The sequence below is a fragment of the Solanum pennellii genome, chromosome 3 (genome assembly GCF_001406875.1).
Source record: "Solanum pennellii chromosome 3, SPENNV200".
In the NCBI taxonomy this organism is placed as follows: domain Eukaryota; kingdom Viridiplantae; phylum Streptophyta; class Magnoliopsida; order Solanales; family Solanaceae; genus Solanum; species Solanum pennellii.
This window is the reverse complement of record NC_028639.1, coordinates 67,358,969-67,382,012: the sequence shown is the minus strand read 5'-3', so window position 1 is coordinate 67,382,012 and position 23,044 is coordinate 67,358,969. Positions and strand designations below refer to the sequence as shown.

Here is a 23,044-nt window from a genome sequence, read left to right as displayed (position 1 = left end):
CTCTTTTGTTCCGCTAGACTGTAGACCGATAATGTAAGTAAGCTCATACTTACTATTCATTTGTTACAACGGATGATAAACATAAACATAAATAAAAATTCTACTATAAATACGTATATAAAAATCGAGATGAAAACAACGGTCACCCTACATCTGCTGCTAAAAATGTGGACTTATCCCTGATTATAGTTTTAGCTGAATAGAAATATTAATGATACAGATTAATACAAAAGTATAAAAATTATCCAAAAAAAAAAACCAACATCTTAAATGATTTAATTACCATACACCATTATGATTTAAGAGCAAATAAGCTGAGATGGAACTTAAAAATTAATATTAGCCATTTATATTATTATGATCTCAACTCCGCTTTGGAACAAAATCGAATCGAAAATCATTAAGATTACATTCAATTTTCCCCAAACGGGGTAGTCCCGTTATTTTCTTCTCTCTTCCTCAGCGAAAAAAATTAATTTTTCACAACACATTTATGCATTCTCATGTGTGTTTGCATAAAATAAAAAGAGAAAGGAAGAAGAAGAAGAAGAAGGAAAGGTGGAGAAAATTGAAAATAAAGTCCAATTTTAGATATTTTTCCATAAACATCTTTTCAATCCTTTACAAATATGTTTTTTATTTGTTACAGAAACACCAAATTGTTCATTGTACAAATGGAACATATAGAGTAGCTTAGCATCAATCTTTGTCCTGTTCGTTACGAAGAAAATTCAATGCCTTTTGCACCAATATACCTTGAACATGTTACGTTCATCTCTTTAATTATCTTCATACTTATGATTTCTCCATCTCTTTGTGATCCGAGAGCTTCTGTTGCTAATATTTCTTGCAAGCCTCGAGCAAATGTGGCGATTAATGTTGATTTAATACCAAAATTTACACAACTTATGGAGACTCTCCATGATTTCATTGTGGAAAACAAGTCTGCAACATATGATATGAATACGAATACACCTGATATTTATGGAATGGTGAAATGCCATAATGATCTTTCTCACGATGATTGCAAGCTCTGTTTTGAAGAAGCTAAAATTAAGCTAACAAAATGTATTCCTGCTCCTGGTGGCTCTGTTCATCTAGACGGTTGTTTTCTCAGATATGAAGATAATAATTTTTTCGATGAGAGTATACAGAATAATTCGTCTGTTTATGTTTGTGGTGCTCCCACGGATATAACGAATGATCAGTACATGAAGAGGGATTTTGCTGCAAGAGTTGATCGTGCAATTGTGAATGTTACAAGCACGTCGATAGTCAATGGTGGATTCGGGGCAACGATTGTGAAAAGTGGATTGCTTGCTATTTATGCATTAGGACAATGTTGGGATTATTTGCAACCCGAAATATGCACAAAGTGTTTGAACGATGCTGGAGATATGCTAAGGAAATGTTTGCCTGCTGCAGACGGAAAAGCTATGAATGCTGGTTGCTATTTGAGATACTCTTCTAATAAATTCTTCGATGATGGAGCACTAGTCCTCGCTGATAAAGGTAACACGAAAGAATTTCTTTTTAATTAGTCTCTGGATGTCCCTGATACACTAAGCTCCCACATAAATACACTAAGCTCCCACTATGCACGGGTTTAGAAAAGGAAATATTTGTTACTTGTATACGTATTTTTTAGCTAACATTTGGTCTGGTGTTCTATTTTTTTTTCAGGACCAACAAAGTGTAAGAATGTATGGGTAATTGCAGCGATTGTATTATCGTCTATCTTGGGAATATTTGCTATTTTAGGGGCCTTTTTAGGCTATAGAAGATATTCTCAGGATAAAGGAGGTATACTTTCAAATCTTAAATTTCATAAATCAGTTTCTGTTTGTTCATGTTCTGATGGATCTTCTGCTTATCGCGATATATATAGGTGCAAATAGGATTCATAAGATTCCACTGGCTCTTGAGACGTCGAAACTAAATTTCAAGTATGAAATGCTAGAAGAAGCAACAGGGGGATTTGATCCTTTAAACAAGTTAGGCCAAGGTGGATCTGGTTCAGTATATAAAGGGATTCTTCCTGATGGCAAAACAATTGCTGTGAAAAAATTATTGTACAATACGCGTCAATGGGCAGAGGAGTTCTTCAATGAGGTCAATTTGATCAGTGGTATTCAGCACAAGAACGTTGTGAAACTATTGGGATGTAGCATAGAAGGACCCGAGAGTCTTCTGGTTTTCGATCATGTATCTAACAGGAACCTTGATCAATTGCTTTTCGGTAACTATTCTACAAGTTTAATCTAACTAGTAGTAGTATTTTACTGTACCTTTTTAGGGACGGATTCAATGATTTGATTGCTTTTTCTTGAAGATAAGAACAAACGTCAATTTTTAAGCTGGAAAGAGCGATTTGATATTATATTGGGAATAGCAGAAGGGATAGCACATCTTCATGAAGGAAGCAAAGCAACGATCATCCATAGAGATATTAAAAACAGTAATATTCTAGTTGATGATGAACTCGTCCCAAAAATAGCTGATTTTGGACTTGCTCGACGTTTTGCTCCCAATAAAACTCATGTCAGCACCGGAGTTGCAGGAACGTTGTAAGTTATCAATGTTTGAAATTGGTTCTTCTCCAAGAATACTTCTAGTCTATAATATGATTAACTCTGTTGTAGGGGATATCTAGCTCCTGAATATCTTCTTCAAGGATGTTTAACAGAGAAAGCAGATGTTTATTCATTTGGAGTGGTGGCCATAGAGGTTGCGTGTTGTATAAAGAGCAACGTCTTTGTGAGTGATAACGGATCAGTTCTACAATCTGTAAGTCTCAAAACCATTTTTATTCAGTAACAACTCAAGGTTTTAGACGATCAGTTGGTCATATAGTTTATGTTTTTTGAACTGTTGTAATAGGTGTGGAGAAATTACAAGTTGAATAAGATTACGGAGTCAATTGACAGTAGGCTGATGAGTGACTTTCAAGAACAGGAGGCATCACGCGTGCTTCAGATAGGACTATTGTGCACACAAACCAGAAGATTTTCGCGACCATCTATGTCTCAAGTGGTAAGGATCCTAAGAAAAGAAGAAATTGAAATTCCAACGCCAACGCAACCTCCATTCCAGAACTCAAGTTTACTAGCTCCTCCAGATACAAGTAGTTCATCCATAACCAAAGATAGTCTCTGCTCAGAATGGTATTCCACAGATGGAATTTCTATTCATTCTTCTGAGTTTACCAGCATTTCTAGCTCTCAATCAGGTGATTTTTCGACGTGTGAAAACAGTAGACTTTTGAAAATTGCTTGAGGATTTTGGTTGCTTGCAATTAGTCCTCTTCAGGGCAATGAACCAAAGATCAATGGATTTGGAACTGATCCTATTTGCACATATGTAATATTTAATAGCAGAGTCATGACATGTAAATCACGGCATTGCTTTCATTGGTGTAACTGTAACTGTAACTATACAATTCAAGAGGATGAAATAGATTGAATCGATAGAGCTGTTTATGGAAATGTTACATTGCTGACTACTCGAAAATGTTATACAGTTTCTTGTCCTGATATAATGGTCTCAGTAGTTGAGCTTCTCTGAAGCAAAAGACTAATATTGAATTCATGTGACAAGAGACAAAAGCAAAGTTGATTGTTCATCTGGCGGTCACGCATCTAATAGTTATTATCTCAGAAAATTACATTCATTATTAAAGGAAATTGGAATGAAGAAAGACATGTAACTTTTCTGAGACAATAACTATAAGTTGAGTGACTATCTGAGAGAAATATTAGATGGTCGTTGTCTAACTTTTTCAATAACTATAAAATTATAAACCATGATTTAATTTTCTCATGCTCAAATTGGATCATTAGACCATGATTTAAAGACCCATATTTCATAAGTTGCAATATGGAGGTCATTTACTGATGAAAATTTGTGTATTAAATTGAAAACATAACAAATTACTCCATATGTACCTTGCCTATTTGGGAAGTCTGTGTAACCCAAATTTGTCCATTAATAACTTAATAAGAACTTGTCATATTGGTCTTATTTTTGAATGCTGAATGGGTAGTGCAACATATTTTTTTAAAACCATAAAAAGAAAACACCAAATTTCCATTAAAAAATGATAGAAGCAGATTCTTATTTGGCAAAAATCCATTGAAGGTGTACTTTTTAATGGTAATTTTAGACTTTTCAAATTTTTTTAAATTTTGTATCTAGTCAAATTATGTCACATATATTGAGACGACTTAAGAAGAAGGGTATTGTTTTATCTGAAACAACATATTAGCTAGCGTCCAGTCAGCCTACCCAAAATGATGATATTTTTATATTGGAGTATTTAATTCCAACCATGTTGCTACAAAACTCTCTATATAAAACGCATTATAAACCCTAGTAAAGCCTCATTTCAATGTTCGCCTCCTTTGCTTCTTCTTTTTTTTTTTTCTGAAATATTTTTTTCATTTTACAGTAATTTATGTATATATCTCATACAATATTAACATATTTTCTTTTTGCATCATTTTTTTTTATGTACTAACAAAACATGTAGTTTTATTTGTGATGAAATAATGTGCAAAAACTTCCATCCGCTTGTAAAGCAATAATGAGCAAAGCGGCCATATTTTTGCACAAAGGGTAATTAATGCTTTAAGGAATTAGGCACTTTTTATATGGTGTGCCTTTTTCTGGATCTAAAAGGTTCAACTTTACTTATAAGTTTGACCTTCCTAGATTCAAAGGGCAGACATTGAAGATTTTTCATGTCAACATTATAATCAAATATTTTTCGTAAGATTTTTGAGTTCAAGTCCCGAATATAGAGAGAAAACTTCACCATTAAATATGAGACTTTCCGGTACAGATCCCGGAAGGTAAACCAATTAAAAAAAAGGGAAACTTTTATGCTCACTCCAAATATAACAAGTTACGTATACTGGGAATAAGGTAGTTAAATAAGTTATTTAACAATCCTTTAAAAAAAAGGAACCAGGATACAAAGATGCCCTATAGCCCTTTAACATCCTACTGACATTGCTAAGAAACCAGAGAAAGTTTAATTTAATTAGTTACATAAGTACTAGTTCTAAAGCAGCTAAATTAATATTACAGTAGAGCTGGATATTGGTTAGCCTGCGCCCTCACTCGTTTCCTGTACTCAGTTTTATCCTGCAAGAGTGATAATCGCAATATTATTATTCATAATGACAATTCAGATAAATTTGGGAAGACATTTCGATTAAGAATTCTTATAGAGGACAGTGGTTATGGAGAGATCTGACTCTATTCGGCAATATGCATAGATGATTCAAGTACAACTGACAAAATTGTAAGGATTAGGTGTAAGAAAAGAAATCCGGGAAGTGTTGAATGTCAAAGACGAAAATTGACCAAAAACGTGTCAAACTCAAGTACGATACCTTCTGCACATAGAGCTTATAGCACTCAAATTGTGCTGAAGAACTTGGATTTGGCTCGTCGAGTAATTCTTGGATGCCCACCAAAATTTGTTTAACTGTAATGGCCGGACTCCACCCCTAGGAAAAGGTATTTGCAACAATTTAGAGGTGTAAATACAAATCAGCAACACAGGACACAATGCAATGGCAGCAATAAGTACTTACCAAGCCCGTGTTGAGGATAGACAAACATACATCTCCTGAAGGATAAACATTTATGTGAAAGAAACCTCGAGGAAACTTGCACTTCGGGGGTTGACTAGGATAGTCTTCACTGAAGTGCATAGTCAGTGGATAGTGACCTCCCTCCCAGTCGGTCTGTAAAATTTGAACATTATTCTTCACAGACTCAAGAAATAAGATGAAAAAGAGGATTTCGATTACAGTAAACACAAGCAAAATATGTGTCGTACTAGGAATATCTAGCCTTACCCAATCACTAAATTTCCAAAAAAGAAAGTAAAAGACTTAAAAGTAAGAGCAAATGATTCAACAACTCAAAAGTCAGAAGGAGAAAGCACTTCTACACAAGCAATGTGTGACAGATTGATCAAGTAATCACGGAAAGTGTCTAGTGTGATCATTTCATCACTACATAATTTTATGTGACGTGGTGACTACTCAGGCCTCCTACTAGTCAACATGTCGGAAATTAACAGGGATCGCAAAATTAGGAAAATCCACTTGAATTTCTACTAGAATGAATTTTGATCCAAGAGGGAAACGCGAAAGCCAATTGGATGTAAGGGGACAAAAATATCACATTTTTCGTGTTATGTGCAGCTTGTTACTCAGACCTGTTACTTGTTTGAGGCAAACGACATGAACTGTGATTCAATCAAAATATTAGTGCCATTGAGATTCAAAGTCTATTTGAAGGACCTGGAGTCTATCACAGAACAACAACAAATTGATTCAGGCCTACCAGCTGACAAAGTCATTCAGATATCATCACTATATATTTACACCTCTGAGATTGACAAAGTCATCTAGCACTATTCCCATAGCTTCTAGTTCTTTGATTTCGCTTATCATATGTGCTTTTTTTTGTGCTTCTGTTATTGCATTATTTCATTGTCGTTACTGTTCTTTTTTCTATATGCTGTGCACTGCTCTTCATTTAGCATTTTTTTGGTGTTGTTACTGCTCTCGTTTTTGTATTCCCTTTTTCAAACAGTTCGGAAATTTTTACTTAAGTCTAGGGCCTATCAAAAACAGCCCCTTTATTTTTACAAGGTAATGGGGTAAGGTCTGCGTACATTCTACCCTCCCTATACCCCACTTGTAGCATTAGACAGTGTATGTTCACGTTGTTGTTAAGATTGATCAAAGAGATGAATACCAATTAGCAGACATCCTGCTTTTTCTCATAAATTTCAGTCATTCAGGTGTTTACTAGACTAGCTGAAACTGTTAGTAGACTCAACTCCATGATTTCTATCTGGAATCAAGCAGTACCAAACAATAACTATAATCAGCAAAGAGATATTAATTGCTAAGCGGAACACGAACATTATGAATGAATTTGTTACTTTTTCTTGAATTGCAGATATATTTTTAACTTTTTCTCCATTGTGCCTTTTTTCTACCAAAGTTCACAACTTTAACAGCAGGAAGCACTGTATAAAGCTTTTCACCTCTAACAACATATATAGAGAGAGGACCAACAGTAATATAGATTCTGAAGCCTAGGACAAAAACTAGCACAAGTACTCCAATCATGTACTACAATTCAAGGAACAAATCCCGAATTTAACTCACTATATTTTAAGGATAGGCCAAAATAGATGCACCAAAACAGTTGCATCTACCCCGAGTAATTCTTCTATTGCCAATATTAGTGTGGAGTTATAACCGTGTTTTTACTTAAGCTCAGAAGTATATTTTGGGTTTTTTCGTTTTTCAACTTTTTATTTTCTTCATCAGATATATTACTGTATTATATATTTTAGGCATATGACAAACATCAATACATATGTATATTGGGCACATGACAAACAGATATCACAGTAACTTCAGAAAAATTCACAGTAAAAAACTTACCCCAGGTTTACCCGGGATAATACAACGCCACAACATCAAATTGGCAGACCCATCAGGACCAGTCTCCGGCCTTGCCACAAAACCCTAACCATAAAAACATTGACATAAACAAAAATTAAACCCACCAAAATTCCACATTGAGGTAAAATATACCTGCTAAACCCAATTTCTTGTTTCATATTAAATTAAGAATGAAAAAATATCTATCTCGATTCTGATTTTTTAATTAAAAATAAGAGTAAGGTTAAAAGGAACGCACATGTGGGTGATTCTTACGCCATGCTTTCCTCTCCTCAGTGAGACGACCACGCGCGATCCCACCAGCCATGTTTTTTTCTGTCAAAATCGATGGAGTAATAAACTGAAGCAAAAAGGTTTTTTTTTTTTATTTATTTATTTTTGTGGGAAAACAAAGGGTCCTATTGCTTTTATACACTTGTTATATTTTATAAAATCTTGATTTATATCATACCTGTCCTTAATTATAATTTATTGATATGTGAGTTTAACTTTTCAAAATACAAAAAATCTATTAGATATACTTCTATGAGATAAATAAATAAAATACATGGATACGTCCGTGACGACATGGATTTAATATGTATTACTTTTGCTTTAAGTCTTATGACATAAATTTATAAAGTTCATTGAAAATTTTATAAGTTTTTTATTAAAAAAAATATTTTAAACAGTTTATTATTGTGATTTATAGAAATTTTTTAACTAATATATTATATTTGATCTGTCATAATTTATACGATATTGATAGAATTTTGAGAGTATTTAAATTTATCTATATATTTTTTAATTTTTAAGTTGTTAATTATTATAATTTATATAATTTTTGTTACATACTTTTCAATAATACATGTTACTCTTTCTGTCTCAATTTATATGACAATGATAAAATTTTGAGAATTAATTTAAGAAAATCGTATGACTTTTAAATATAGTTAGTTATTGTGATTTTTCATATTTTTTAATTTAAAAATCAGAAAAATAACGGACTAAAAATATTAAAATAAATAAATTTAAACACAAAAAAAATTAATTTTTTTTAGAAATATCATTGAGTAAAAGCAAACGTAACAAACAATTGCCGTTTTTTAACCGATTCCATAAAGTCAGTACTAATAACTGGAGTAACTAGTTTGAAGTCCCCTCCTGTCCTAATGCTAAACATATAATGACATCATAAAAAAGTTGAACTAACTTAAAAGATTTTCAAGGGGTATATAAATTAAAATTATGAAAAAAATATTGAAATACACGTTAAAGGTATCTAAAATTTCTTGTTTATTTAATGTATTCGAGCTACATATTAATGCTAATGTATTTGAATCAGTATTTAATGCATCCGAGCTACCTATTATGTATCTAGTTTATGTTATAATTTATCCGAGATGCTCTTTAATATATTCGAGCTACATATTATGTATCCGGTTTGTGTTACTTTTTAAGAGATTAATGTAATTACAAGTTAATGAGGGATAAATTGTATTTTATATTAAAACTATGAGATTTATGTAAATTATTTCTCTCTTAATTATGTACAGAAATATTTATTTGAATTAAATTAAAATAAAAATCCTAAATGAACACCAAAATGAGTAGTATTTTTATTGAAAACTCACATTATTAATCCCCGAGTATGAACTCAAAAAGAGGTATTTATGTATTGATTGTAAAAAATATTATCACATTTTTGTTTTAATTTAAGTGATATATTCTTATAAGGCATAAAGTCAAAGAGGGGAAAAATGAACTCTTTAAATTTATAATTTAAAACTAATAAAATAAAATAAGATACAGCTAACTAGACAGTTTTAATCCTAAAATAAAAAGAATAAATATTTAAAATAATTATAAAATTATTCAAAAGCCCAAGCATTCTCATTGCGGATCTCCTCGTCTTCCTCTGGAGTAAAATCATTTTCGATATTAAATTCTTTACGTATTTCTTCCGGTGTTTTCCCTTTAATTCTATTAGCAACTTCTTGACACATCGTATCCAACATCTCCTTATCGTCAAGAAAATTAGCAGCTAAGATAAGAGCATACAAAATCGATTGGTCCACCTTCACAAAAGCCTTGTCAAAGTCCATCAATTTGTCTTTGGAGATGCCTTCCTCGGAATGTTTCTTCCAGTACTCAATCACTTTGATCATTGTTTTACTATCAACATTAGGCAGGGGAATGACGTTTGAAACACAATCATCTTCAACCATATTCTTAATAGTTTGTGACCTTATGGCTATCGCCTCGTCCAATACAAATTCCTCCATATCGTTAGTCTTTAAAGTTAAGAACTTTGTTGAAGAAGACATGATAATTAAAATATATTTGAATAAACTCAAAAGTTCTTGAATTTTACTTCAAGTTTCAAGTTTCTGTATTTTGAAAATAACTAACAACATCCCTATTTATAAAAGTAAGAAATCAAATTAAAATAGGATTAGAAATCACTTTAATTAACAAATTATAATTAAATATGAATAAGTAATACCATAAACAATAAATTTTAAATACCTAGAATTCCTACTTCAACTTTGAATTATTATTTCCTACGGAAGAAAACAAGCTATACATTTACTATAGTATTTAGTAGAATAGTAGTTGAGTTACTATTAGCGCGTTACTTTACAATATGATTGACAAAATATTATTTTATTTTATGGAAGAATAAGTCCTAAAGCTATTAACTTCGTCATATCTGGATTCTGGCCACACATGATATCTCAAAACTTTTAGAAAATATAAGTAAAAAAACAAATAACATAAAACACGTGAGGAAAAAGATAAATCAAAACATTTTTTATTTAATGACGTTACCCACACCTTTTTGTAAATTTGATTTCTTGAGTCAAGTTGTCAATTAAAGCATGCATTTCCCTATTTTTCTTTAAATTGTATTCTAATACTAATAATTATGGAGTGGAAAACATTGACTATGTATGTGGTCAGTAGAGATCTTCTAGATTTGATATTTTTTTTATTTTATTTTTGTTTGAAATTGATGTATGCATGTCTGCGTCTAAGTAAAATGCAATTACAAAGACCACCACAGAAGATTATAAGTAATATTTTTATTTCAATATCAAAGTAATTTAAAATGGCTAACTATGTATAAGAAAATAAATGTTAAATATAGTTTAAAGAATAGATTAATTATTATTTAAACTCTTTCTATATAATGTAATTTTAATGGAAGTCACCACGTCTTAAAATGCATAATTGTATTAGAATTTGGTTTGATACAATGAATAATCTCTTAAGTTTATCACTAAGTTCATTTAGCCATTCAATTACGATATGATAAAAAGGTTACGTAGGTGTAAAATGTACACATGAGCTCGTTATGTAGTTCAGCGTACTCTGAACTTGATGCAAATCATTATATTAATCCTCAAACTATTGATAATCTTAAGAAAAGACTCTTATATTAAATCAATTGTACTTAAATACAACTCTAATCTTTTAGCATGAGTGAAATATACCTCTATATTCTCGTCAAGTTTAAATCTGTTATCAATACTTCTCTCGACTTTTTATTAAGATCGAGTACCATGATCCTACAGGAATTGAGACTAGTTTTCAATACTTCTCTTTTTATCTCTTAAAATATTTCACTCTTGATATCACATGTATTCACCTTAATAACTTGAAAACCTCATGAATACTTCGATTAATTATGATATGCATAATTAAAATAGAAATTATATTTCAGATAAATTCACTTATCCACCTAATAGACGTTTGTGAACCTGGCTAGATAATATTATCTTACTAATTGTTTGGATGCTAAATTAAATTATTTCACATTTCATCATATACTATCTAAAAGTAAGACAAATTTATTACTTGTAGTTGTTAGGATGTTGCAGTCTAAATTGAAAAGTCCATAATAACAGACAGAAACCAAAGGCGGCTACAACTCTGTCTGCCATTCGTCAAATTCATCATCAATTTCCTTTCTCTTTCCATCTTCCTAACCACATTTATACTTAAATCAATCTTCTTCTTCACTTGATTTTTCTGAAACTGAGCTGAGTTTCCCTCATTCTCTCTAACAGATTAGTTACATGGAGATATATGACAGTGCTAGTACTACTCCTTATATTAGTGCTTGTACAAGCCCTCAACATCGTTATGGCACGTTGTTTCTCAGTGCTCCAACTAGCCCTGCTCGTGTCTCCGCTGCTCTCTCTGATGATTTCCATATGAGTAGTGCTGGGGAAGGTGTAAAAGTAGCCGGTGAAGTTCCGTTTAATTGGGAGGAAAGGCCTGGAATTCCGAAATCAAGTAATGAGGGGGAGGAGGAGGATTTTGTTTTCGATTTTAGTGGACAGTTGGAAAGAAGCTCTGTTTCAGCTGCTGATGAGCTTTTTGATGGTGGAAAGATTAGGCCTTTAAAGCCACCACCTAGAGTACAATATGAAGCTGATTACAAACCATTCGATTCGCCCAGATCGCCTAAGCAGAGATTCAAGAAAACTTTCTCTCCGCGAAATAAGAAGGAAATTGATCCATTTGCTGCAGCTATACAACACACTGCTCGAATAGAAAAAATCGAAAAGCCTAAAAAGACGAGATCTTTATCTGTTCCTGATCTGGTGTTTGATCATGAAAGCAATCAGGAGACCACAAAGACTAGCCCATACTCTTTGTGTTCCGTTTCATCATCGATATCATTATGGTACAGAAAATGGAAACTGAAAGATTTGTTTCTATTCAGAAGTGCTTCTGAGGGTAGAGCAAGCAGTAAAGATCAATTAAACAAGTTTTTGAAGAAAACTCGTGAACAGGAGGAGGACGCAAAGACTTCAAGCTTCAGATCAACTGCTAGTAGTGTTGCATCATCATCGGTATCAACCTCCTTGATGAGGAGGAGGGAGATTTCGGCTCATGAGTTGCATTACACGTTGAATAGGGCATTCTCCGAAGAGATGAAGAGGAAAACATTTTTGCCATACAAGAAATTAGGGGTACTAGGTTGCTTAGGATTCATTCCGTCAATGGATGATACAAGTTTTAGAGGTGTTGCTCCTTCTATGTCCATGAATCGTCGTCAATAACATCTCATTTTCTCTTCAATTTGTTACTGTATAGTGTATATCGTTGTTTATATGAGGACATAAAACATTTATGACCCCCAATCTTCTTGGAAGAATTAAATCTGTTTGTACAAGTATTGTGTTTGAGATATATATTGTCTATCTATGGAACATGTTAGCGCGAGGAAACGATGAAAAAGGAAAAAAAATTCATTACTATACATGTCATGAATTTATATAGATATTTGCATGTTAATCATAAACAAAAGAATCAAATTAACAGTAAATTGGAGTGTGGGTGGAGAACAAAATATCCCCACAATCCTTTTAACAGTTAGGATGTGGAACAGTCAATAATCTATCTACCTATGCTATTCTAATTCATGAATTTGCTACAGTTGGGAGCTCCACAGTGACAGGGGACTTTAACCTCATCATTCTGATCAGGTTCAAATCTGTAATCAAAGGTTAACTCATTCCCTGCTGAAACATCCTTTTTAGCAAAAAGAACAATTCGTTCCTCGTTTTCTCCAAGACTCATGATCCTTGCAAAGCAATTTGGCATGCATGAGTGGTTGATTAATCTTGCTATGGATCCTTTCATGGTTGCATCAATCACTACTTCTTCAGTTATCCTGAAGAAGTAACAGTTCTTGCCTTGTGACTTGTATTTACGCTCTCTAAGGTCAGCGACACTGCCCCTTATCTTCTCACCCACATACTCAGCTACCATTTCTCCTTCTTGAAGCTTTCTCTTAGCAAAGAGACCCCATCCATGTATACCGGATTTTCCAAAACAAACTCGGTGGTTTATAGTTTTACTCAAATGATGCAATCTCTCTCTCAATGTTGGAAAATTCTTATCCTCTTGAGGTTGTTCTGAGGTTAAACTCTGTATGACTGTTAGTGAGTGATGGTGAGGCATTGTTACCCTGTGGATTATTGGTTCTGGTTTGGCTTTCTTGTCAGTTGATGGTCTGAAAACTCGACATCTACCTGCAGAGAAAGCATCTGGTTGGTTAGCTTCAGCAGATGATGTATCGGAAGGCATGAGCCTCAAACCTTTCAACACACGGCCTCCATTTCTTCTCTGAAGCAATTTTTGGTTTGAGTAAACTCCACCAGGAGTTCGCATGACTAAAATGTTATCCTCACTAGGGGCTTTATGAGAAGCACAATACGATAACCATTTAGTTGTTTGTGTTCCGTTCTTCTCTGAACACTGCATTTCCATATAGTATCCAGCTCGGGAAGCACACGTGGAGTGATAAGATATCGTGCATTTGCTGCATTGAATGCAAGAACCATGAGTCTGCTGGCATATACTGCACGCTTGATGAAAGGACTTTGATGGAATCGCGAGAAGTCCTATGGCTGGCTCCATCTTCTCATAATCAACAAAAGCAATCTCAGGTCTAAACCAACCACAAGTAACATGAACCCAAAAAGGATCAACATCAGTAGGTTTCATCGCGCCCCCTTTGACAGGACACAGACAACATTCCCTTTCAACTTCTGGATTTTCACAAGCCCGGCAAACCCACGAAGCTAAATCTTGAACCTCTCTAGCACCATAACATTCTTGATGAACAGCTATCTGGCACCTACTGCATATAATAATCTTGTTAAAGTCCCAATCTTCAATCCATCTACAAATCGCGCAACGTTCTACAGTCCACTTTGCATTAACAGGATTATACTTTTCTTGCAAGACTGACGTCAATTGCTGCCGCCTATCTATTTTCAAAGGTGTAATAATTCCATGACCATTGTTATTTGCAACCCATTCCCCTAGTGGCTGCATCGTCATCATCACCTTAATACTGACCTTCCACTTTTTCGCTCTGGAACCAGCATGCCGTTCCCATTCACCAACTGTCAGCTTCTTAGCCCTGCAAGAACCACACCTGCACTCAACCATATGAAGTTCTGGAAAATAAATCCCTTCCATTCCATTGCAAATTACACCAATAAAATCAGAGTTTACTCCACAGTCGGGGCATAACGAATTTTCGTTAAGATCACTACAAACTTTCTTACATGCCGAGCAGCATATACTGATTTTCCTCAGTTCAACTTTGACCTCACGATCAAGATGGGATCTTGGACTTTCTGCTGAAAAACAGTAATCTTGAACTTGGGGCTGAAAATTTGGCGATTTACTTTCTTCAACTTTAAATTGAAAGCTAAAATCTTTGAATCCAGCCCCAAATACTTCGTCAAATTTCTGTTTCTTGGATGTAAAAAAACAATTTTCTCTATAAATTTCGTGTTCAATCTCTTTCTCGTTTGTTTTCCGTTTCACCACCATTAGAACTTTACTTCAATCAATATTCAAACTCAAAACAAAGACAATTTAATCTCTTCATCCACGTCGGCAATTTATAAACCCTAAACCCTAAAACACATAAATTCGATTGCAATTCCCAGTAAACCCCTATTTCTCAAGATTTAGGGAGAGTGGAATCCGATAAATCAAACAGAGTATTGCAAATTTATGTTCAACTATTTCTACAAATTCACTTTCACCGTTGCCGTCGCCGTCTACGTCGCCGGAGAAAGAGAAGCCTCCGAATAGAAATAAACGGCAAGACTCATAAAGAGAGAGTTTAAGGAACTACATGTTCCTATTCCCATTCGGACAAGGATTTTGTTATATTTATAGGTTTCGGTAAACAGTTTAAGGGCTTTACTGGGCCTGAAACTTTAAGATAAAATAAGCCCATTGGGCCATTATTCTATAAGAGTCAGCATCTTCTTGCTTAGTGAATTTAATTTCTTTAGATAATGGAAAAATTTATATAATGTAATTAATTACTCAAAGTTATAGCTGTAATTTATTCGAACCGCTTTTTTTATTAAAAAAAAACAGATTTTGTTTCCAAATCTTGTAAAAGAATTGAAGAAGCAGAAATACATTTGTATATAATATATTTTGAGCTTATAAATTGTTTGGGTCATTTATAATTTCGAAGTTTGCGTTACTTTCTCACGAAATAAAATGAACAATGAAAATTAGAAGACTTTAATAAAGAAAAAATGGTGGAGCGAAACCACACTAAACACTTTTGTTTTTATTTTTGAATAAACGATATTTGTTAGTATTTTTGGTGAAAAACTGGGGTGAAAGTCTTGAAATTTATGGTAACGAGATTGGATATAAACAGATACAAATAAACTTTATTCGAATTTTTATTTCTGTGTACTTTATTTTTACTTTCTAAAAGGAAAAGCATACAAACAAAGCCAATTTAGAATTTAATTTTATAAATTCAATCTTAAACATGTTTTAGAATAAATTTATTTTTTTAAAAAAAAATTATGAATTCATATCTAGTAATTATAATGATTTTAATATATAATAAATTACACAAATATATATTTAGTTAACATTTTTTGCTCTGCCCTCACAACCCCACCTTCGATGCTGTCAACTTCCATATCTAATCAAATTTCAAAAAAGATGTTAAAAAGTATTATGTCGCCTGATATTTTGGCCAATGAACTGTTTACACCATCCCAAAAGTACCTTAAGAAAATGAAAACAAAATGGTTCGGTCGATTTGCTCTTCAATTTTCTTCACTATGTGGTAGACAATATAATTAACATATTCTCACTACTCATAATCATGAGTCCATCCTTTGACAGCATAGAGTCGAATTTAAAATTTTATATATAAGTGTACCATTAAAAATTGAAGAAAAAAATATTCTATATTCATTAATACGAGTATTTTATTATGACATATATATATATATATATATATATATATATATTGATGGCAATTTTAGAAATAATTTAAGAAATAAACGTTAATTGAGGATAAAATAGAAAAAAAATATTCGATATAATGAAAGTTTAGCATATTGTATAAATAGAAATTAACGAAGGAGTAAGTATTTTATTAAATAACTCCAAATTCAATCAAGTATATTATCTAGCCTTTTTGATAGATAAGTGTCAACAGATAATATTAGATCAATTCTAAGAAATCTATACAATAAAATATTTAGTTTAACAGAAAGATCATGGATTCAGGCGTACTGTCCTTGAATGGATGAGAGTTTTTTTCATAAAGGTAATTTTTCTTTACATGTAAACCCCCCACATAAACAAATTATCTCAACAAATCACAAGAAAATTTACAAAGTAAATTGACAAAAACAAAACAAAATTAAACTAGAGGTTTTACTGTGCTATCTGATGAACTTACACTAAGATTAAACATGCATGTCCCTTTAGATATTTGCTTCTCTTTTGACGAAACTAATGATTTTGTATTCCAATATTGTCCACTATTGATCTCTTCTCCATAAACCCAATTTTCCCCTTGTTTACTTTTACTCTCAATTCCACCTGTCTCTGAGCAAGAAATTGTAACTTTTCTCCAATTGCACCAAATCCTCAGCATGATATAAAGCAGAACCATGCATATAACTGTTGCTGTTAACACAATAGCCACTGTTATCCCTACAACACTTGCTTTTGACAACTCCCATATTCTGTCATGTTCCTTTAATTCAGAACAAGATAGTAATGGTGGGCCACATAGGTTATGATTGTTTCCCATGAATGAACTTAGTGGGAATCCTGAAAATGTGGAAGGGATTTGGCCTTCAAGATGATTATATGAAAGATTCAGTCTATGTAAACTTGATAGTCTTCCAAGTGATTGTGGGACTTTTCCTTGAAGTTGATTGAATGAAAGATTCAATCTTTCTAACTTAACAAGGTTTCCAAGTGATGAAGGGATTTCACCTGAAATGTGATTCTTGCTGAGGTCTAGTATTACTTGTAATTCAGATAAGGAGCCGAGTTCGTAAGGGATGGACCCTGTTAAGTTGTTTTCAGAGAGCCTTAGTTCATAGAGCTTTTGGCATTTTGAAAGAGTTGAAGGGATGGAACCAGAGAGATTGTTTCTTCGAAGATTCAAGACATTTAGACTTGTGAGATTGCCTAATTCTGGTGGTATGGGGCCTGATAATCTGTTGTAACTCAGAGAAAGTTTGAGTAGTTTTGGGGAGTTTCCAAGTTCTGTTGGAACTGTTCCACTGAAGTTGTTGAACGAAAGATCGAGTTCACCAAGATCTTCTATGCCTCCTAACCATGTGGGAATTTCACCTGAGAATTGGTTAGAGCTAAGGAGAAAATGACCAAGGTTTTTTAGACCAGCAAGGGATGGTGGTAGATTTCCTGTCAAATTGTTGAATGATAAATCTAGAAACCTGAGATCTTTAAGTTGTCCGAATTCAGAAGGGATTTGTCCAGTGAAAAAATTATTAGCAAGGCGAAGGCGGGTTAGATTTTTTGACAAAGCTAGCTTAGAGGGAATAGGACCAGAGAAACTGTTGTTTGTTAAGTCAAGAGCTGTTAGAGAATCTAAACCAGCTAAAGGGGAAATGTTCCCACTGAACTTATTGTGAGAAAAGTTAATTTTGCTGAGATTTTTCAGAAGGGAAAGAGATTCAGGAAGTGGACCTTCAAGGGAATTGTTGTAAAGAGTAATCAGGTCCATCTCTGAGAGAAATCGAAACGTTGGTGGCAATGATCCTGAAAGTTTGTTATCAGCCAAAGCCAGTTTTTGAAGCTTCCTGCAGTAGCCTAAACTTGATGGAATCGGACCGGACAACTCATTCTGCCTTAGCTGAAGAATAACAAGATTCTTAAGCCTCCCAATGTTATCAGGAATAGGTCCTGAAAGTTGGTTACCGAAGAAATCAACGCTTGTTAAGCAGGAGCAGTTAGTCAACTCTCTTGGAATACTTCCTGACAACTGGTTTTCGTAGAGGTATAGTTCACGCAGCCTTTGAAGCTTTCCTATTTCAACTGGGATTCCGCCTGAGAGCATGTTTTGAAACAGGTACAAGTCTTCCAAGTTAGTTAAGTTTCCTATTTCAGGAGGTATAGTTCCAGTAAAGCTGTTATTGTTTAGCAAGAGGTCTGTGAGACTTTCTAGCCTGTCGAGGCCTCGTGGCAGCATTCCTCCAAAGCTGTTACCGGAGAGATCCAGTTGTCGTATGGACGTGCAGTTCAATAACTCCAACGGGAAGTTCCCAGACAGCTTATTGTCAGCCAGAATGAGTAGGCTTAAACTTGAATCACGGAGACAGAAATTACTCGGGATGCTTCCCGTTAAGAAGTTGCCAGATAGTGATAAAGTCTCAAGATTCTTCAGCTGAGTGTTGAGAAGCCTTATGGTACCTGAAAGTTTGTTGTTTGATAAATCCAATGTTTCAAGCTGAACTAACTGGTTAAGATCGAAAGGGATTTCGCCTTCCAATTCATTGCCAAACAAGTTCAAGTACTTCAAATTGGAAAGATGGCTCAGCTCAACAGGAATCAAACCAGAAAAACTGTTGTTTGCCAGGTTCAAGATTTCGAGTGATTCGAGCTGACCAATTGAGGCAGGAATCTTTCCCTCAATCCTGTTATTTGATGCTGCAAAATTTTGAAGATTTTTGCAGCCGCCAATTGCTTCTGGTATGGGGCCACTAAGACTGTTTTGCTGCAAGTCAAGATTTATCAGCTGCTTCAAATTACCAATCTCATTTGGTATCTTTCCACTGAGTTGACAATAAGCAACAGCCAACACTCTCAACTCAGAAAGTTCACCAATTTCTGGTATCACTTGTCCTGTCAGCATATTGGCTCCAATTCTAAGAACTTGCAACTTCCTCAAACGACTGATCTCCGAAGGAATCTCGCCACTGAGAAAATTAGAGAACAGAAGCAATTCCTCCAAGTTATGAAGCTCTCCAAATGCAGGAGGGATTGTTCCATTAAGAAAATTATCCGAAAGATCAATCACTCGAAGAGAAGTAAGATGCGCGAATTCTTGAGATATTTGACCTTCTAGTCCTGAACTAGTAAGATTGAGCCTCACAATATGAGATTTATCATCTGAACATGCCACTCCATTCCAGGTACACATATTAGTCCCTTCAGACCAGTTTTCAAGAACTCCATATGGATCAACAAGTTCTGACTTTATTCTCAAAAGGCGATACGAATCAGATGAACCATCTGCTGAAGAAACAGCAAGAACAACACTCACTGTTGTCAAGAAAAACAACAGATAAGAAAAAAGAACACTTCCCATGTTAATATTTGTGAATGGAACACAACCTTGTGAACTTAAATTGACAAATGCATAATTTATGAAAGAAATTTTGGTGGGCTGTTTATACTTCAAATGGAAAACTATTGAGATTTGCTAAGAGAGATAGGAGGAATGTTAACAGTATCCTAAGTTGACAAGGCAAAAAGGAATTTGGAGTTTAAATAGTTTGTTCTGCCTAATCATCTTTCCAATAAAGTTGATGACAATCAGCATGAAAAGTTTTCTGAGTTTAATAATAGTTTTTTAGTGTTACCATATGACTATTTCCACAGCTAGAAACAAAGTTATTTTTCATCCCGGATCAGTAGAAAATTTATGCTATAAAAAAGGACTTTTTCATCGAACAAACTTGCTATAAAATGCATCGCGGGGAACTTCCTTATTTTTTCCATATGAAACAGTTACTATTTTTTTTATCTTATCACGTTGATTTGATCAAAATGTCTATGAAAATAGCCACCGAATATTTTTGAGTGGAAAAACAATGATTTTTAGTAGTGTTCCTTCACTTTCCAAGTTCTAGCTAAAATGTGTGATGTTATTGTAACCTTATTTTATTTTATTTTTACTTTTTGGTTTGAGGGCAGGGCAATCATAGAATTATGGAGCATGTGTTAGTAGCTTTAAAGATGATGAAATGTATGAAGATAAGATGTTGTGATTGCTAAGTTGAAAAAATATTAACAAAAAAGCTATGGGAAAGAGTCCCACTTGCTCCTGCAAAAACAATCAAGAAAAGTGGACCTTACTCTATTTTTTTTTTAAAAAATGGGCTTTTCCCTAGAGCTCTAACTCTTGAGGGCCCTCTTAAGTCAAGTTGATGAAATTCTTAGAATCAGATAATATTTTCGTTTAAAAAAGAATGATTTTTTTTAATTTTAATTTATTTTTAAAAGAATAGATTTTTTAAAAAAAATTGGTAACTTTTTAATTTTAATTTTTCACATTTCATATTTAAAATCATAAAATTAAATGACATTTTGATATATTCAACGTAAATTAATTTAAAATCACAAAATTAATAATTTTTTTTTATTTTTTTAAACTCCGCATCAAATAAGTTCATCCATTTTAAATGAAAGGAGTAAATAGAAAGAATGTTATGAAAAATGAAAATCTTTTGGAATTTATTGCAAAAAAGTTCAGATCATGTTTGACTTTTTTTTTTTTTTTTTTTTTTGAGATGTGGTCATTTAAGCTTCACCCTTTTTGTCAACTTAATTGGTATAACTCCATTATATAATTTGCAATACACCATCTAGCTTCTTGTTCTTTCTCTCCCCTAATTATGTTTGAAATTAAATATCTAGGCATAGTGACAAGTAATAATATCATATTTGACGTTCTACATGTATTATGTACTCAGCCACATTGATGTTGATATCTCTATAATGATCTCGAAACGTTGAGAGCCTACCTCACACGATATCGAAGGCGAGTCCTTACTAGTTTAAGAAAATAAATTTTAACAACTCTAAAGTTCCATAACCGCGTGATACTATAGTACCTAGACAAAAACTTTCAAGTTGTTCTATTTAACTTGAGCCTATCAATTTTTCATAATTTGGTATAATTATGTGTTAACTTATGATTGGAAATTTGCATGAAATTATTCTCAACCCTTTAACCAAATCTGACCTAATACCACATTTAAAAACAACTAGAAAACAGAAGAGCAGAGCAACCACATTTGAATTATCTCATAAGAGGGAGCAGTTTGATTTTAATGCTTTTAAAATTCAAAACAACCAAATGACCATGTGAACTATTTTTGGTTGTATTATGATCAAAGAATGTTAACATTTATTTATTTGTCCAATTAGGCCTATTATTAAGGGTTAAATTTGAAGAAAATATAAAAAATTTAGTGGATTATTCTTGACTAAGAAGAACACAAGCATATGAAAACAAGTGATTAGTTAACTTTACACGGGGATATCTCGTTGACAATAACAATTAGCTTTGAGGTTTTTGCTTACTCAGTGTCAGAGTCAGAAAATTTTAAATTTATGGATTTTGGATTTTAGAACATGACTTCAAAGACTAGACTTAAACTTAACACATATTTATTGTTTGAACAAAATTATTGAGTTCGATCGAACCTGTATCTGAGCTTTTAGCTCCAGCCCTAGCCAACGGTTGTCCTATCGAAACTAGTAAACAAAGCAAAAATTTCCTTTGCTTGATCATATAACCGAAGTGTTTAATCACATATTTTCAGAAAAGACACATCCATTATTACCTCCAATTAATTGCATAATATTTGGTAATAGTGAGGTAGGGAAACATAGAAGGGAAAAATCTTGATAGGGACTGAAATCTTGTACATGAATTAAAAATATAAAATATTTTTGTTGATATAGAATTAATTAATGTAGATATTTGTACTTTAGTTAAAGTAAAAGCTCTTTAATTTTAGATAGTAAAAAAAAAAATTAATACTTTTAATCTTATACCTAAAGTTGGGAAAATTACTACATCATAACCTTTTTGGAATTTTTCCTTATTGAGTTCTAGATAAATGATTTATGCACATCAAAAAAAATTATTTTAACACAAAGTAACAAAGTTTGAATTAAACTATTGAATGTGTAGCTAAAAGCCTAAAACAATGTCTCCGACCAAAATTGTAGAGATGATATAATTTAAGGGAAATGGTATAAAATAGTAAATTATTTAATAAAATTAAATGTTATAATTACAGTTTCATTTATTTTTAATTCGTAGCAAACACTTGTCATTCATCACTCTCTCTTGCCTCCCTCACTTTATACAAACATAAATGTATAAAATATGTTTGTGTTTGTATAAAGCGAGAGAAAATTGTATATATATACATATGTTTTCGTTCGACTCTCTCCCCAGATATCTCGCTCGCCACTCTCCTAATCTCGCTCGCCACGCTCATTTTATACAAAAACAAAGGTATAAATTGTGTTTGTGTTTGTATAAAGCGAGACGAAATTGTAGATACAATACAAATACATATATTTTCGTTCCATGCACTTATAATTATGCAATACAATCCCTATGCCCAGTTCTCTTTTGTCTTTCTCTCTTTCTCGCTGTATACAAACAAAAATTATACAAAAAAAAATATTTTTTGTATACAGATTCCAAATATATACTTATATAATTGATTCTCTTGTATAAATATACCAAAATATACATAATAGTCATAGCAAACATTAAGTTTGTTATAAAGCGCATTTATGCAAACTATAACTATAGCATATACAAATATGATTTCTATATTTGTTAAACCAAAAATTTACTCTAAAATTTATCTATAGCCAATATTTACCTATAATATAGTTTAGTGATAACATGTATATTAATAAAAAACATAACCATATTTTTTATGCAAATATCAAGAATTTTATCGCGTGAA

At 33.0% G+C, this 23,044-nt stretch overlaps 6 protein-coding genes across 7 annotated transcripts; 2 read left to right on the top strand and 4 right to left on the bottom strand.

Moving 5' to 3' along the window:
• Positions 1-390: 390 nt before the first annotated feature.
• On the top strand, positions 391-3,502 carry LOC107013903 (cysteine-rich receptor-like protein kinase 1). Its single transcript, XM_015213781.2, has 6 exons — positions 391-1,512; positions 1,684-1,803; positions 1,889-2,239; positions 2,333-2,567; positions 2,643-2,787; positions 2,881-3,502. Exons 1-6 carry the CDS (start codon positions 735-737, stop codon positions 3,274-3,276), a joined length of 2,025 nt encoding a protein of 674 aa, XP_015069267.1. The 5' UTR covers positions 391-734; the 3' UTR covers positions 3,277-3,502.
• Positions 3,503-4,880: 1,378 nt separating this feature from the next.
• Positions 4,881-7,897, bottom strand: LOC107013723 (SUMO-conjugating enzyme SCE1-like). Of its 2 annotated transcripts, none has more exons than XM_015213597.2 (5): positions 7,738-7,897; positions 7,479-7,562; positions 5,601-5,753; positions 5,397-5,513; positions 4,881-5,145 (listed from the first exon to the last, which is right to left on the bottom strand). In XM_015213597.2, exons 1-5 carry the CDS (start codon positions 7,804-7,806, stop codon positions 5,083-5,085), a joined length of 486 nt encoding a protein of 161 aa, XP_015069083.1. In that variant the 5' UTR covers positions 7,807-7,897; the 3' UTR covers positions 4,881-5,082. The 2 variants fall into 2 exon arrangements, with proteins under 2 accessions (XP_015069083.1, XP_015069084.1); XM_015213598.2 differs by lacking the exon at positions 4,881-5,145 and adding an exon at positions 5,211-5,294.
• A 1,396-nt stretch (positions 7,898-9,293) lies between these two features.
• Positions 9,294-9,852, bottom strand: LOC107014034 (SKP1-like protein 1B). The gene has a single exon (XM_015213901.2). It carries the CDS (start codon positions 9,803-9,805, stop codon positions 9,350-9,352), a length of 456 nt encoding a protein of 151 aa, XP_015069387.1. The 5' UTR covers positions 9,806-9,852; the 3' UTR covers positions 9,294-9,349.
• A 1,552-nt stretch (positions 9,853-11,404) lies between these two features.
• On the top strand, positions 11,405-12,703 carry LOC107012981. The gene has a single exon (XM_015212959.2). It carries the CDS (start codon positions 11,561-11,563, stop codon positions 12,551-12,553), a length of 993 nt encoding a protein of 330 aa, XP_015068445.1. The 5' UTR covers positions 11,405-11,560; the 3' UTR covers positions 12,554-12,703.
• Positions 12,704-12,784: 81 nt separating this feature from the next.
• LOC107013606 (histone-lysine N-methyltransferase ATX4-like) lies at positions 12,785-15,145 on the bottom strand. Its single transcript, XM_015213479.2, has one exon. It carries the CDS (start codon positions 14,841-14,843, stop codon positions 12,909-12,911), a length of 1,935 nt encoding a protein of 644 aa, XP_015068965.1. The 5' UTR covers positions 14,844-15,145; the 3' UTR covers positions 12,785-12,908.
• Positions 15,146-16,579: 1,434 nt separating this feature from the next.
• On the bottom strand, positions 16,580-19,857 carry LOC107013012 (LRR receptor-like serine/threonine-protein kinase GSO1). Its single transcript, XM_015212994.2, has one exon. It carries the CDS (start codon positions 19,630-19,632, stop codon positions 16,708-16,710), a length of 2,925 nt encoding a protein of 974 aa, XP_015068480.1. The 5' UTR covers positions 19,633-19,857; the 3' UTR covers positions 16,580-16,707.
• Between the last annotated feature and the right edge of the window lie 3,187 nt (positions 19,858-23,044).